This window comes from Somniosus microcephalus, chromosome 12, assembly GCF_052327205.1.
Source record: "Somniosus microcephalus isolate GS21.2 chromosome 12, FLI_Smic_1.0, whole genome shotgun sequence".
In the NCBI taxonomy this organism is placed as follows: domain Eukaryota; kingdom Metazoa; phylum Chordata; class Chondrichthyes; order Squaliformes; family Somniosidae; genus Somniosus; species Somniosus microcephalus.
This window is the reverse complement of record NC_140998.1, coordinates 139,566,768-139,581,643: the sequence shown is the minus strand read 5'-3', so window position 1 is coordinate 139,581,643 and position 14,876 is coordinate 139,566,768. Positions and strand designations below refer to the sequence as shown.

General features: G+C 43.1%; 1 protein-coding gene across 1 annotated transcript in view; it reads left to right on the top strand.

Moving 5' to 3' along the window:
• LOC147109562 (mitogen-activated protein kinase kinase kinase 9-like) overlaps positions 1–14,876 on the top strand; it is a 142,988-nt gene that overhangs the window by 110,660 nt on the left and 17,452 nt on the right. The window contains 3 exon segments of the mRNA XM_086002321.1: positions 1,931–2,159; positions 4,352–4,551; positions 11,739–11,851. Of these exon segments, the coding sequence (XP_085858447.1) occupies positions 1,931–2,159; positions 4,352–4,551; positions 11,739–11,851 (542 nt within the window).

The window sequence follows — 14,876 nt, the reverse complement described above, 5'->3', positions numbered from 1 at the left end:
CAATGAACCAAAGACAGGTTGATATTTATCAGAATTCATCAGTCCAGTTTGTGCCTTGTATCTCACTGCTATCCACTTGTTATGCTGTATATAATATTTGTATAATACTTCAATATCAAACTGACATAAATATGTGACAATGATGCCCAGGCTGCCACTGGATTTGCCTCACTGCTATTTCCAGCTGGATTCCACACCTTTGCCATTGCCAACACACTTCCCCAACCACTGAAATTGAAAAACTGTGTTGGTAATTCTCATATCCTACAAAATGCATAGCTGCAAGTTTTACTGGCGTAACACTTCTCTGGGATCAGATGATATTCTTTGAGCTTTGCTTTGATGTTTGATAACCTCTCGCCCTCTCTCTGTTGCGACACACTCCTGAGTATCTGCTGTCTGTTAATGATAGCGAACCACTCATAAGTGACCACTTAAAGGAAGCTTCCAAGGTCACTTGTGAGGAGAGTTTGGCTCTCCGGGAGCCGGCTTGAGGAATGGTGACTGGCCTTGATTCGCCAGTTCTCATCTTGGACACTAGATGGTGCACTTTATAAGTGCAAAGCAGCCCATAATCTTTCAGGGCTGTTGGGAAAAGCCTGCAGCTATAGTTTCATCCTGCAGCAGCAGTCTCTCAGCTAGTCAGTCATGACTGCATCTGTGGAGAAACCTGCCTCAGACACTCCTGTGCTGACCTGAGGGTGGTAGTGTGGGAGGTTGGAGCAAAAGTATGAATAGAATATTCAATTTAAATCCATCAGTGATGGATTCTATATTATCCAGAGCGACAGCTCTTCACTCTCTCTCTTTCTGTGTCCCTGTTGTGAAAAGTTAAGTCCCATTTTAAAAAAAAACCACTTTGCCCAAGGCGTTTGAACACTGTCCTTTCACCTGTGTGACCTGGGTTCAAATGCAGCTGTGGAGAGGCCAGGGCCGCTCCTTTCTGTTGGTTGTCGAAGGATTAAACACTTGCAGCAGGGTGGTTTTAGTTGCCTAAAATAATTTTTGTTTTGATGTAAATAATTTGAATGATTTAATTCATTTTGAAGTTGTTTTAATGAGTTACTTTTTGTAAACAATGATTTTAGCTCACACAAACCTCATTGGTTTACAGCAAGTTAGAACACAAGAACATAAAGCCCAGATTTGGCCCATCACATCTGCTCCATCCAGAGTCTGTCTGACTATTCTATCGCAGACTTCTCTATGCCACCCGTTGATTCCCTATTTAAAGAATGTTTCCAATACCCCTCAAAAAATCAAGCAATGCCATTCATTTCTCTAATTCTCAATCCCTTTCCTCAACTTTTTAAAGTTGCCAATTGACCTTGAATGATCTATTGTTACAATTCAGGCTCCTTTCCAATGCTTTTTTCCCTCATTCCTAACACTTTATTCTGCTTTGATAATCAAGTCCTTGCTCCAAAATATGACCTTAGTAACAGATAATGGGGGAATAGTGAACCCGTTCAGTTGTTGAAACAAGCACTGAAAGTAGTTCAGGATCTCACCATACACTCCCTAAGTATCTGAGTGATGGTAAATGTCACTTTGACTATTCATATGACTCAAGTTGAAAACTAGAAAGTGAGTTTATTAAAAAGTAATATCAAGAAAATAGTGGATTTGTTGAGTTTACAATCCATAACTTATGGTGTTTAGGTTTCGAAACAATAAATGCTCCTTGGGTTCGTGCAGTTCTCTGTGCTAAAGCTCTCGGTATGGACTAGGTGTCTATGATCTGAAATGTATGAGACTGTCCCCACTGAGTGCTAAACTGGCCCCGACCTGTATAACCGAACATTAAAGTAGGAAAAAAGTCGAGACACTAGCCTCAGTTACGTCTCTATTAACTTTGATCCAGGCTGTGACAAAGGAAAGATTTTGCAAAAAAGAGCTTTCTCTATATATAAACAAAACTGTCAATCAGAAATAGGTTTCAGAGACACAGTGAGGCTACTGATGTGTTCCTGGGGTTGGTGCTGGGGCCGCTGCCCCTCGAGGGCTACGTGCTCCTACCTACAGGTGAGCTGACTTCGCTTAATAATGAAAAGGCAAAAAATGATGGTGCACCCAGTGTGCTGATCATGGGATCTGGGGGCCGTGAGTTCGGGTACCAGCAGCCAGTGAAGGTCTGCTGGCTGTACAAAGAGCACAAGGTATATTTTTCTGGAGTCACGGGGTGTGGAGGAAGGGCTGGCCAGGAGAAACTCTTCATTTATCCACCAGGGCCTCCCCCTCAGCCCCTGTTCAGAATGGAGAGTTACTTAGGTGCTCAAATCAGATTATGGTGAGGGTCCTTAATTTTAATACTTTTCAATGCATTAATGAGCCTTGTATACCGTTACATTAGGGCTGATGATGGTGGTTGCTCGATGTGCTGAAGTGCATTGGGTGCCTGCCATCCCACTATCAGCCCTAATGTTGCCCAGCTAGATTTTGAAACTCCAAGCTCACTTTGAATGGCATAGCTGCTGAGAAAATTGCCACTGACTCCCTTCTCTATCTGACAGCAGATATTTCACCACCCAAGACTTAAAGAACAGCCAGACCGAGCCCCCATCCCCCTCCACTCCGACAGTTCAATGTCAAACCCAGCCTTTGCAAACCAAAGTGCAGAGACAATGGCTCCACCCTGAGATTTGCTGGGAATCCATTTAAGAAACAAGGTATTGGCCTAGTTAAAAATTGATTTTACTAATAGATAATATGGAAATTTTGATCATTTCAAACTGAACAGATCTATGATCTGTCACGACTACAGTTGTTTGTCCCGTGGATCCTTACAGACAGTTGCCCTCAGCACAGAACTGCCCATAATTTGGTACTAATTAGCAAAGATAAGTCTGCAGCACTACTTGAAGGTAACCTTGTCAGCAGGCCTGATTTCTTTGTGCAGTGCATGATCCAACACATGGAATAGACCCAGATCTAGGAGAGGAAGACAAAAGCTTAGAGTCATCCAAGAGGCAGTTGGATGCTGTGGTACAGATTGGAAAGGGAGAGAAATGAGAGACTGAAGGAATTTTTTTGTTGGCTTGGCCAGGATTAACGGAACGGCTTTCCTCCTCCATGTTTTTCATGTGATCTGAATTGGGGAGCATCTCTATGGTTGCAAGCATGGCTGGAGTTGGCAAGTCAATCTGGTGCGCTGACCTACTTGGGGGTGATGGTGACATTGGCGATGAAGCACATTGCTGGAGTTGAGTGTTAGCAACATTATACTGATCCAAACACTGAGCACAAAAAGAAATCCATTCTGCAGGGCAATGAGTCCTCTACCACTAAGAAAAAGTATATTACCTTCTGTGAGAAATGGAATTATGACTTAATATAGTTATTAATTGGAAACAATGATGGGTAAGAAAAACAAAGAAAGACTTGCATTTATAGACCACCGGACATCTCAACGCGCTTTACAGCCAATGAAGTACTTTTTGAAGTGGAGCCACTGTTGTAATGTGGGAAACGCGGCAGCCAATTTGCGCACAGCAAGCTCCCACAAACAGCAATGTGATAATGACCAGATAATCTGTTTTTGTTATGTTGGTTGAGGGATAAATATTGGCCAGGACACCAGGGATAACTCCCCTGCTCCTCTTCGAAATAGTGCCATGGGATCTTTTATGTCCACCTGAGAGAGCAGACAGGGCCTCGGTTTAACGTCTCATCCAAAAGACGCCGCCTCTGACAGTGCAGCACTCCCTCAGTATTGCACTGGAGTGTCAGCCTAGTTGTTTATATTACATGGGATTTTTATCAATGTTTTGGAGGGCGCATTCTGCAAATCCATTCATTTTTTTGTGAAAACTTCAAATGCAAATCGGTAGGTGTGCATGTAACTTGGGAGTTCTTCCATATGCCTGTATGATTTTGTAGAATTAAAAAAAAAATACGGTGAGGAACGTGTGACTGGTATCTTGGGTTAGAGAGGGAAAAATCAACCGGGGATTATCGGTCCTGATCGGCATCCAGCGACCTCTGCTGAAAATGCATGTGCTTTGACATCGGGTGAGCTCAGGACCAGGATAAGCTGTGACGTCCCATCCTTTCCCTGTGGTCAAATGGACTGCTGACCAGCAATGTCTGGGTTTGCACATGAAGAGTGGCCACGTGGCAGAGGGTACTGGAAGACTACCAGCACCATGGAGCTATGCACCTTTGGGAAGAGTGGGGGGAAGGAGATCATTGTGGTCCGGTAATGGGGCTCCAATGCTTGGCAGACAACGCCCAAGCCGCATTTGGTCCTGCGGTTAGATGTGCTAGATGTAAACCATTGCTGGACAAGTTGTACGCTTTATATAAAAGTCCTACATGTTGAATAACCTTAAATTATTTCACCAGTGACTGATATGAAACTACTGGGATAAACGGCCATCTTTTTAACCTCTTCATAGTAACACCAGGTGAAAGCAATAAGACCTGGGGCCGCAGTTCAGTGTTTCAGCGAGAAGAATGTGACGAGGAAGAAAAAAAGGGCCATAAAAAGAAAGGCCGGACGTGGGGCCCCAGTTCTTTACATCAGAAGGATCTTGCTGGTGGGGAAGATAGGTAAGAGAAGAGCATTGTACGATATCAATTCATGCTTGTTTCCAACATCTGTTGCCGTCTCACTGTGTGACAGTGGGCGGACTGCTCTAATTTATTATAAAGTCCCTTTTCAGTTTTTTTTTAAGGGGCAAATATATCTCTTTTTTTAAAAAAATGCAAAGAATTCATATTGGGGGTAATTCCGTGACCCCAGCAGTACACTGCACCCATGGGGAGGGTGTGTCGGACATGAGCTTACAACATTGTAACCCTGATTCTTCCTGCAAGCGTGGCTCCCCTCTGGTTTACAACAGCAACACCAACCTGGATTTGTATAGCACCTGAAACGTAGTAAAACACCCCAAGGTGTTTCACAGGAGTGTTATAAAACAAAATTTGACTCTGAGCCACATAATGAGATATTAGGGTAGATGACCAAAAGCTTGGTCAAAGAGGGAGGTTATAATGAGCGTCTTAAGGGAGGAAAGGGAGGAAGAGAGGCGGAGAGGTTTAGGGAGGGAATTCCAGAGCTTAGGGCCTCAGCAGCCAAAGGCACGGCCACCAATGTTGACATTGTTACCACTGTTGACATTTGATATCTGTCGGCTTTTTTCTTTCCAGTTGGTCTGGGGTAGGGAGAGGCCTGCAGGTTGTGGGGGGGTGGTGTGGTTACTGAGGCTGAATGAGGAATTAAATAATGCCCTGTTTTGAATGACACCATGAGCTCAGAGGGCAATGTGCTCGCAGCTGTGAATGTAATTGGCTACCACTGGATGACATTTGGTGGGCTGAGTCGTTTCCACATTGGTGCCTTATACAGACATCCGCTGAGACCAAGGAAGGTCCACAGGCAGCTGTCGTTTGTTCGAATGTTGCCACCAGTGTTTTGAACCTGCCCCACGGGATTAATCAGGTGGAATTGGAACACTAGCAGCTCCGCCATGTTGTTGAACTTCCATTGGAAATGTTTCCCTAATTGATTTTTGATATTAATATATGCCGATCAAGTGGGATTTAAGGGTATGTTGGATTAATGATTTATCTGCCTCTATACTGATGTAAATCCAGCAGCCTCACACCATCAGGTTCGGTAACTTCTAGCTAGATGTAGCCAGATGATTCCAGCAGTTTTAATGCCTTTGGTTTTTTTATTTATTCGTTCCTGGGGTGTGGGCATCGCCAGCAAGGCCAGCATTTATTGCCTGTCCCTAATTGCCCTTGAGATGGGCAATAAATGCTGGCCTTGCCAGCGATGCGCACATCCCAGGAATGAATAAACAAAAAAACCAAAGGCAGTAAAAGGCATGTTGTGTGAAGTATGTGCCCGGGTGAGAGTTGTTTGTGCTGATGAGTAACATTTTTCGCTTCCGTCACCCACTATCAACATCAGTCACTCTCAAATCAGCTGTTGCATGCTTTGTTGCAGAGTAAAGCTCCCTCTACTCCACCCCCCAGTGTGCCTCAATCGCGAGAGCACCCTGTTATGGCACCAGTGTGACCTTTAATGCCCCTAACTCTTTCAGTGCGGTTACCAATTGGTGCCAAATTAGAGGTACTTTCTCCCTCATATGCTTATCTAGTTTCACCTTAAATGCATCTGTGCTATTTGCCTCAACTACCCCTTGTGGTAGTGCGTTTCACATTCTTACTACTCTTCGGGTAAAGGAGTTTCTCTTGAATTCATTGTTGGATTTATTAGTGATTTTCTTAGATTTATGACCTCTCATTTTAGATTCCCCCACAAGTGGAAACATCTTCTCTATGTCTACCCTATCAAACTCTTTCACAATCTTAAAGATCTCTATTGTGTCATCCCTCAGCCTTCTCTTTTCTAGAGAAAAGCGGCCGAGTCTGTTCAGTCTTTCCTGATAAGTATATCCTCTCAATTCAGTTATCATCCTTGTGAATCTTTTTTGCACGTTCTCCAGTGTCTCGATATCCTTTTTTATAATATGGAGATCAGCACTGTGCACAGTAGTCTAAATGTGATCTAACCAAGGTTTGATACAAGTTTAGTATAACTTCCCTACTTTACAATTCTATCCCTCTGGAGATAAACCCGAGTGCTTGGTTTGCTTTTTTATGGCCTTATTAACCTGCATTGTTACTTTGTGATTTGTGTATCTGTACCCCTAGATCTCTTTGCTCCTCTACCCATTTCGACTCTTTTAATCCAAGTAGTATGTGGCCTCCTTATTCTTCCTGCCACAATGCACCATCTCACACTTCTCTATATTGAAATGCATTTGCCAGTTACAAGACCTGCAAATTTATTAATGCCACCTTGTATTTTGTTGCATTCTTCTTTAATTTGTGTGTTATTGCATTGTTAGTTTGGGTCATCATTTGTGTTTATGAACAGACAGTTATACATGACTGCGCTATTCCTTTAAATCTGTCCCTTACTACCGTCACCCACCCTCCTTGTGCTGTGACAGCAGGGTGGTCTGTGCTCTAATACTGTCCATGTTTCTCCAGAAGTGCCTACCAATAATTGCTTACAGCTGTACTGGCTCACATAGTTGTTTCAGTCATGGTATATATATATAGACTTGGGTGTCCTTGTGCACCAGTCGCTGAAGGTAAGCATGCAGGTGCAGCAGGCGGTTAAGAAGGCAAATGGTATGTTGGCCTTCGTAGCGAGAGGGTTCGAGTACAGGAACAAGGATGTCTTGCTGCAGTTGCACAGGGCCTTGGTGAGACCACATTTTGAGTATTGTGTGCAGTTTTGGTCGCCTTATCTGGGGAAGGATGTTCTTGCCGTGGAAGGAGTTCAGCGAAGATTCACCAGGCTGATACCTGGGATGGCAGGAATGATGTATGAGGAGAGATTGGGTCGATTGGGCTTATACTCGCTGGAGTTTAGAAGAATGAGAGGGGATCTCATTGAAACTTATAAAATTCTAACGGGACTGGACAGACAGATGCAGGAAGGATGTTCCCGATGGCCGGGGAGTCCAGAACCAGGGGTCACAGTCTAAGGATAAGGGGTAAGCCATTTAGGACAGAGATGAGGAGGAATTTCTTCACCCAGAGAGTGGTGAACCTGTGGAATTCTCTACCACAGAAGGCAGTTGAGGCCAATTCATTAAATATATTCAAGAAGGAGTTAGATATATTTCTTAAGGCTAAAGGGATCAAGGGATATGGGGAGAAGGCAGGGACGGGGTACTGAATTTGGATGATCAGCCATGATCTCATTGAATGGCGGAGCAGGCTCGAGGGGCCGAATGGCCTACTCCTGCTCCTATCTTCTATGTTTCTATATTTAAGGACCTCTTTATCAGTTTTTATTACTGATTTTCAGGTGTTTTTGTGTTTTTTTTATTATTATTGGGGAGAAAAAGTTAGATTTCAAAAAAACCTGGTAAATTCTAAGAAAATCAGTGAGGATTGTTTTTTTAATTTTGAACATCACTCTACCTAAAGCAAAAGATTAACCAGGTGAAATGCCAACCCACAGTTTACCCAGTTCACAGTATATCTCATTCATAGGCCTCCTTGCTAAAGCAGAATTGCCAATCACAGATCTCCAGCCTGATGACAGTCACATGCTTTCAAAGATTTAAAAAACACAATGACCAAACTCTGTGAAGCAGATAAAGTTGCCATGGAACAAATGGTATCAAGTGCAGTTTCATCTTCCCCTATTAAGGTTGCAACTTTTACACAGATGTAGAAGGCCGAATGGCCTGTTTCTGTGCTGTAAATTTTATTACAGTACAAACCCAGGTGGGGTGCAAAACTGGGGTAAAATGGTGATTGAAGTCACAGCTTGAGATCCAATATTTTCTATGTTTATGTAAATGAATTGGAAACCTTAAGTATTCATTTTTCCATTTTACAAAATAAAATTAAGTGTAAAAGTGTAAGAGGGCACTAACGGGGTGCAAAGCAACTAGTGCCCGGGCGCGGCGCTGCTAATGCCTCCTGCAAAATTCAGCGGGAGGTTAGCAGCGGCGGTAGCCGGTGGCGCTCTGTGGCGCTGCGCCTCTGGCGGTGACGTCATCGCCGTGCGCAGCGCCCGCTCGCGCCCCCTGACCTGCCAGACGCTATGTCTGACAGTCAGGGGGGCGTGCGAGCTTCCGGGTGGCGATATTTAAAGGGGAGGTGCCAGGCGGCCATTTTCTTTGCTGGCCGCTTCCCAGCACCTGCCCCCTCTGCTGTCCCCACGCTGGGTGCCAGCCGCGATCGGGCAGCCCAGCACGCCTTTTAAGTGCCGGGCTCTTTTACCGGCACCCCGATCCCTGGTGGCCTAGCTGAGCCCCAGGTCGCGCTGTGCAAGGCCACTCCCTGGGAGCGCCCCAAGAGGGAGGGGGAGCACTTCCAGTACCGCCCTGCATCCTGCTTGGGGTGCTACCATAAAATTTCGGGTGTTGGGGCGCTTAAAGTTGCACCCTGGCGAAGTTAGCGCCACAAAGGGGGCACGACCCAATTTTTGCCCCTTAACATAAGCCTGCTTAAAAAAAAAAATGTCCAAAACCAAATAATGGTTACCCTATTCCCCAACAAGTCATAGTGCAGTCTGTGGGACTCCATCAAGGGACTGGTTCAATGTGGCCTGCAATTGGCTCTTGTTTTTAATGGGTGGTGGGAGAGAGGGAGTAGGCGTAAATCACAAACTACGTTGTCTTGATTATTCTAATAGTGTGCACTCTAGCTTCCCTTCTCACGCCCTGCCCCCCCCAAAATAAATCCAGCCCATTCTCATCTTCGAGCAAATGATTTTTTAAATCAATTGTCATTTCTTTTCACTGATTAAAACAAATCATACAGAACGCTGCTTTTCTGCCCGAGCAGACTCAAATGATTCAAAGACTTCTTGTTTTGCTTGAAGGTGAAATGTTTTGTTCTCTGGATTCCAAGGAAGAACTTGACAGAACTCATGTTCAGCATTTTTCAGAGGAAATTAGATTTTCTCCCAGTGGGAGAGATACATTGGGATCAGCGGTTGTCCTGTGATTGTTAGGAATATTTAATTGGAGTTAGAAATAGTAGAATGTGGCAATTACTTGGGTGTTTATAAAACTGGAGGTTGGAGTGTAGCGGAAAAGGTCAATGACATATTAATTACCGTGAACATTCATCAAATTAAGGAGAGATTTTGCTTTGGGGATTTCATTCCATTCCATGTTTCTGGCAGGCTGAGAAGCAGAAGATGTAAATTGATTTGAAAATGAGCCTGGCATAAACTCTGATCGAAAACCCCATTCCAATTACACAAAGCACCTCCACAGAGTGTGGTAGGCTGTATTTTATGTAAAATGGGCACTGGCCTGGTTCAGACAGAATTGTCTTTCCCTTGCTGTAGATAAATGTAATGCTCACTGTTTGAATGACCATAATTTAAAAGGAGCTGCACCAGTTAGAGAATGACTATGTTCAGTAAAATGAAAATGGTCATTTCTCTGGAGCTGCCGTGGAGATGACGAGTATAGGCTTGTTGTGTCTGATGACCCTGTTCTACAGAAAACTGGGGACACCATTGCAGTCAAGACTGAAACGCGTGTCTACTTTTTATCTGCTGTGCAATTTGACATATTTGTGGATGAGAGATGGGACTGTAAGCAAGTTGGTCTAAACGCATAAAGCATTGATGTATAGATTGGACTCCGTGAATGATCCCAGTATATATTACTTTAATAAATCCTTATGCACAAAGCTTCCTCAATGGCTGGAGTTTCGAGGTATAATAGCATGTTGTGTTTATTTTGGATGTGAAGTAATGGTAGTGCTGTAATGATGTATCCTTTTCCTCTTTTAAACAGGTCTTGCCACTTGTTACTCCACTGAATCTAGCAGAGTTTGTTTGGGTTATGCTTAGTGCAATAGTCTTGCTTAACTTTAGAATTCAGAGTATGAGGGAAGACCCAGTAATTGGGCAAACGATGGAAAGGGACCCAAGTAAGAGTGTTGTCTGAAGGATTAAGGAGTCTGTGTCAGAATGTTTTCTAAGGATGAATGAAGTCCGTGTAGGAATGGTATCCAAAGGATTAATCAATTCCATGTGGGAGCCTTGCCCAAAGGATTAATGAGAATTAGATGAAAGAGTATCCAACCAAGATGATTCCTGCTGACCAGAGGCAACTTGAAGACATGAGTAATGCTTTAGAAATTGTTTTATTAAGTTGTGTGGAGACCGACTTTGCTATCATCTGAATTTTTGCTTGTGTTCCGAGTAATTTGCTTGTGAGATGATCATTGATTTTTATTCGGAACATTTGGTGGTGACCTTGTATCGGTGAGATTAACCAGCAAGCATTGACATCCAGATTGGCAGCAGGTCTAAGCCACAACCGTGGCGCACCAAAGTTTAATTAAAATAGAAACGGTGAAGGTTGGTAACTAGTGTATGCTTGGTAAATCTTTGAGTCCTAGTGCCATTTTGTTTCATTTAAGGTGGTGATTGCAAAGCTCCGGACAGGCAGCTGCCTCACGGGTGGAGCAGAAGTACCAACACTGCAACAGGCGACACTGTCTGTTGGTTTCCAGTTGCTTGTAACATTAACAACCAAGTAGGCTGGGTGAAGACATGATTGTTACTCAACTGAGGATTTGTGAAATGTGGAAAAAAAAAAGCATGCTTCGTGCCTGTTCTTTTCCACTTACAATATAAAAAAAAACCTTTGAGCCCACTCTCTGATGTTGGAAGTGGTGTATATCGTGTGCAGTTTCAATGTGGGAGGTTATTCAGATTGCACTGGGCACCAGTCAGCTGATTAATGATGCAGACTAAGAGGATTAACGATCGCAATATCTCTTGCTGGTAATTTATATAAAGATTATCTGTAGTTGATTGCCATGACATGCTGGATCTAGTGCATCCAATAACACTCGGATAAACTGAAACACCACATGGCAGTGCCACAGAATAATGGACAAGGGCTGAGGCCTGGGATCCTCTACCCCCGAGGATCTGATCTTGGCTGTGCCGCTGTATGAAATGTCAAGTGGAGCCACAAGAAGAGGGAAAATCACAAGACGATTTGCTACCGTGTTGTCCCTCCCTTGGCTAACTCTAAGCACTATTGACAGAAGACTGGAAACAGCTCAGTCAAAGTTAATGTGTGGCTTCAGGAGGTGAGCGAACAGGGAAAATGTACCATGGAAAATAATATTTGTTCTTAAGTGTATTTAATTAAGCATGTTCTACTAACTATAAAATGCAGACAATTACTGAGTTATTTTCCTTTATTTCCCTCCCCAAGCATTAAACATCTGGTAGATGGAAACCAGCAGTGGTCATCGAGTGCTCCCAATCTGGGGAAAAACCATCGGACTGCTCCTACTGTCCCAGGGTTTAGCAGCCTCATCGAAATAGGTATGGCGACTGTGCAACATTTTACAAATATTGCCAAAGTAGAGAACTTCACTTTCTTTTAAGGGATGCTTGCTGTGAGAGATGTTTTAAATTAATTGTTTACCCCCTTCCAGTTTTCGCCCCTTCTTTGCTGAAGGTGCTACATTTTGCTGGGGTAGCAGTTCCATGGTGGTCAGCGCCTGTCAGTGCCTGATTCAAATGGGTCATCTTCATAGGTGGGCCCAGTCAGTGAGTGTCAGGCGACTATTTAACCTCACTCTCTTGCTCGGATTTTGCGGTCAGCGGTGAATGAATGGCACTCTCCATTCATTGCACTTACAGTTGCCCACAGACTTTCTGTGGGCTTTTACACAGCGATTTGGGGTAATTAAAGAGCCAAAACAGCGATCCGCCCTCTACAAGGCACCTGGGACCTGTGTGAACAGGACAAGCAATGGTGTGTCTCCTTAACCAATCAGATTGAAGAATCCTCACTGAAACACACAGAATCTAAACCAGGAAGTGTAAGTTAGAATATTTAATTCAGTGTAAAATCATGCACAGAAAGCGAAATGGAGGGGGAAAGGTTGGGATTGAGAGGGAGAAATAAGAGACAGAAAGAAAATATAAAAGTTTCTATTTCAATTTAAAAAAAATCTCCAACACTAATTAAATACTGAAGGAATACAACCCCACACTTGTAAAAGTAAATTTTCAGTGGCAGAGAGGTTGTTTGGCAGTAATTAAGACTTACCACACCGTTAAAAATTCACTTACATGTGAATGGACCAGCCCTAACTTTTTCTTGGGTGTTTAGTGGGTATCTAGTGGGTAAGTACCCCAACCTGTGTGTATTTCAATGCCGAGGCGAGGTACCAGTATAGCGAAGCTTGTGGAGGAGCAGGGCAACTCGGACAGCAACTGCCTGATTTCCACGTTTAACTGCGCATGTGCGGACGCCGGAAGTTGTTGTCCGATTTGCTGCATAATCTTATTCTTACCGCAAAATCCAGGCCAGTGTTAACCACAAATGCTGACTTTGCAGCAGAGGTTGTTGGATAGTAGTTGGGAGGGGAAAACCTGAAAGATTATCCGCACCACCCCGTCCTAAATGCAATTGGAGCATCTCTACTCGGGCCCCAACTGAGATTGGCTAACCCAATGTGTACTAGGGTTTGAGCCTGGAACCAAGCTACTCTGCCTGGCTGTGTAGTTATCCATTGAGACTTTGAAGGATATTTGAGAGGGTTTTGATGTTCTCTATATCCATGTACTCAGAGATTTGTGTATTTTTTTAAATCCTAGGCAGTGCTCTATGTCCCTGAAACATGACATCCCTTTTTAATAGAGACAACATAAAAAAAATCAATATTGAGCTGTACGGAACATTCCTGCTAATGTGTGATGCGTTTCTTTTGTCAGAGTTAGTGATTTCACGCACAGACTGAAGCTGACTATGAATTCTGCACATACCAGTTATATTTAGTTTTGTGGTCCAATCTCAAAAGAGCGTTGGAGTGGGAAAAGACAATTAGGCCAAACAACTCCATCCTTTTTGACCTCAACGCCACCTACCTATTTTCTCCCCATGTCCCTCTTGATTCTGCTTGTGCTGTCTGCTTCAATCACCTACCCCAGTAGCTTATTCCACAATTGGAGTTAATAAAAAAATGTTGAACCGTCGTCACTTCTTACTCCTAACTTTTTAACATGCGACCTGCTAATTGAGCGCTACCCCACAGTGAACAATTTGTCTTTACCAATTCCCTTGTCACCTTGAAGTTTCCACTTTTCCAAATAAAAATGTGATCAGACAATAGTGATAATGTTACATTGCCACAATCCTTAATTGTACATTCCACACACAAGTGGTGTGGATAAGCATGCACTCTAGATGGTTTTACTGAGAACTGGATGAATTAGCCAGCACATGGGCACCATAACCCGATCCAGAGCCAGCCCCTTTTTCTGTATTTAAACCACTTCGGAAAGTCAGATGGAAAGTTAAAATGAAGTTGAAAGCAGAATAATAATAAAAGTAATCAAAAAGGCTAATGGAATGTTCGCCTTTATTTCAAGGGGGCTGGAATACAAAGAGGAAGAATTTATGCTTCAATTGTACAGAGCCTTGATCAGACCCCAGCTGAAGTACTGTTTTCAGTTTTGGCACTTAAACCTCAGGAAGGATATATTGGCCTTGGAAGGGGTGCAGTGCAGATTCACCAGAATGATACCGGGGCGCTAAGAGTTAAATTATGAGGACAGATTGCATCGACTAGGCTTGTATTCCCTTGAGTTTAGAAGTTTGAGGGATGATTTACTGGCTTTATTTAAAATGATTAAGGTATTTGATAGGGTAGGTACAGAGAAACTATTTTCTCTGGTGGGGCCATCCAGAACAAGGGGGGTATAATCTTAAAATTAGAGATAGGACATTTAGGAGTGAAATCGAGAAGCACTTGTTGCACAAAGGATAGCGGAAATCTGGAATTCTCTCTTCAGGTGGTGGACGCTGAATCAGTGGAAAATTTCAAGACTGATTGATAGAATTTTGTTAGGTAAGGGTATCATGGGATACTGAGGTTGTGAAGGAATTCTATATAAACTTTTTAGAAAAATATACTATATAAGATAAATACACTATAGCCTTTTTAGAAAAATACACTATATAATGTTTTTAAAGGAAGGCATGGCTAGCTGGATTTGGAAATCCTACCTTCTGAAAGAATTCTGGCCTCGTTGAGATAAGACAGTGGTTAACCCTGAAGAGTACCTTATAAGGAACTTTACCTTATAAATTCTTTGGAACATGACAAACTGGGTTTGGAAATTTAGAAACCGAACTATGAAATAGCTATGAAAGAATTCTGGCTATTGAAATAGGACAAGTTGTTGACCCTGAATAAGTAACCTTATTGAAACACAAGAATGGGTGGCCCCGAATGGGTAACCTTATTAAAATAAGACAATGGTCAGCCCTGGATGAATGATCTTGATTAAAACCTCTTGAGAATGACATGATGTAAGTAAGGTACATCTGCCCTTT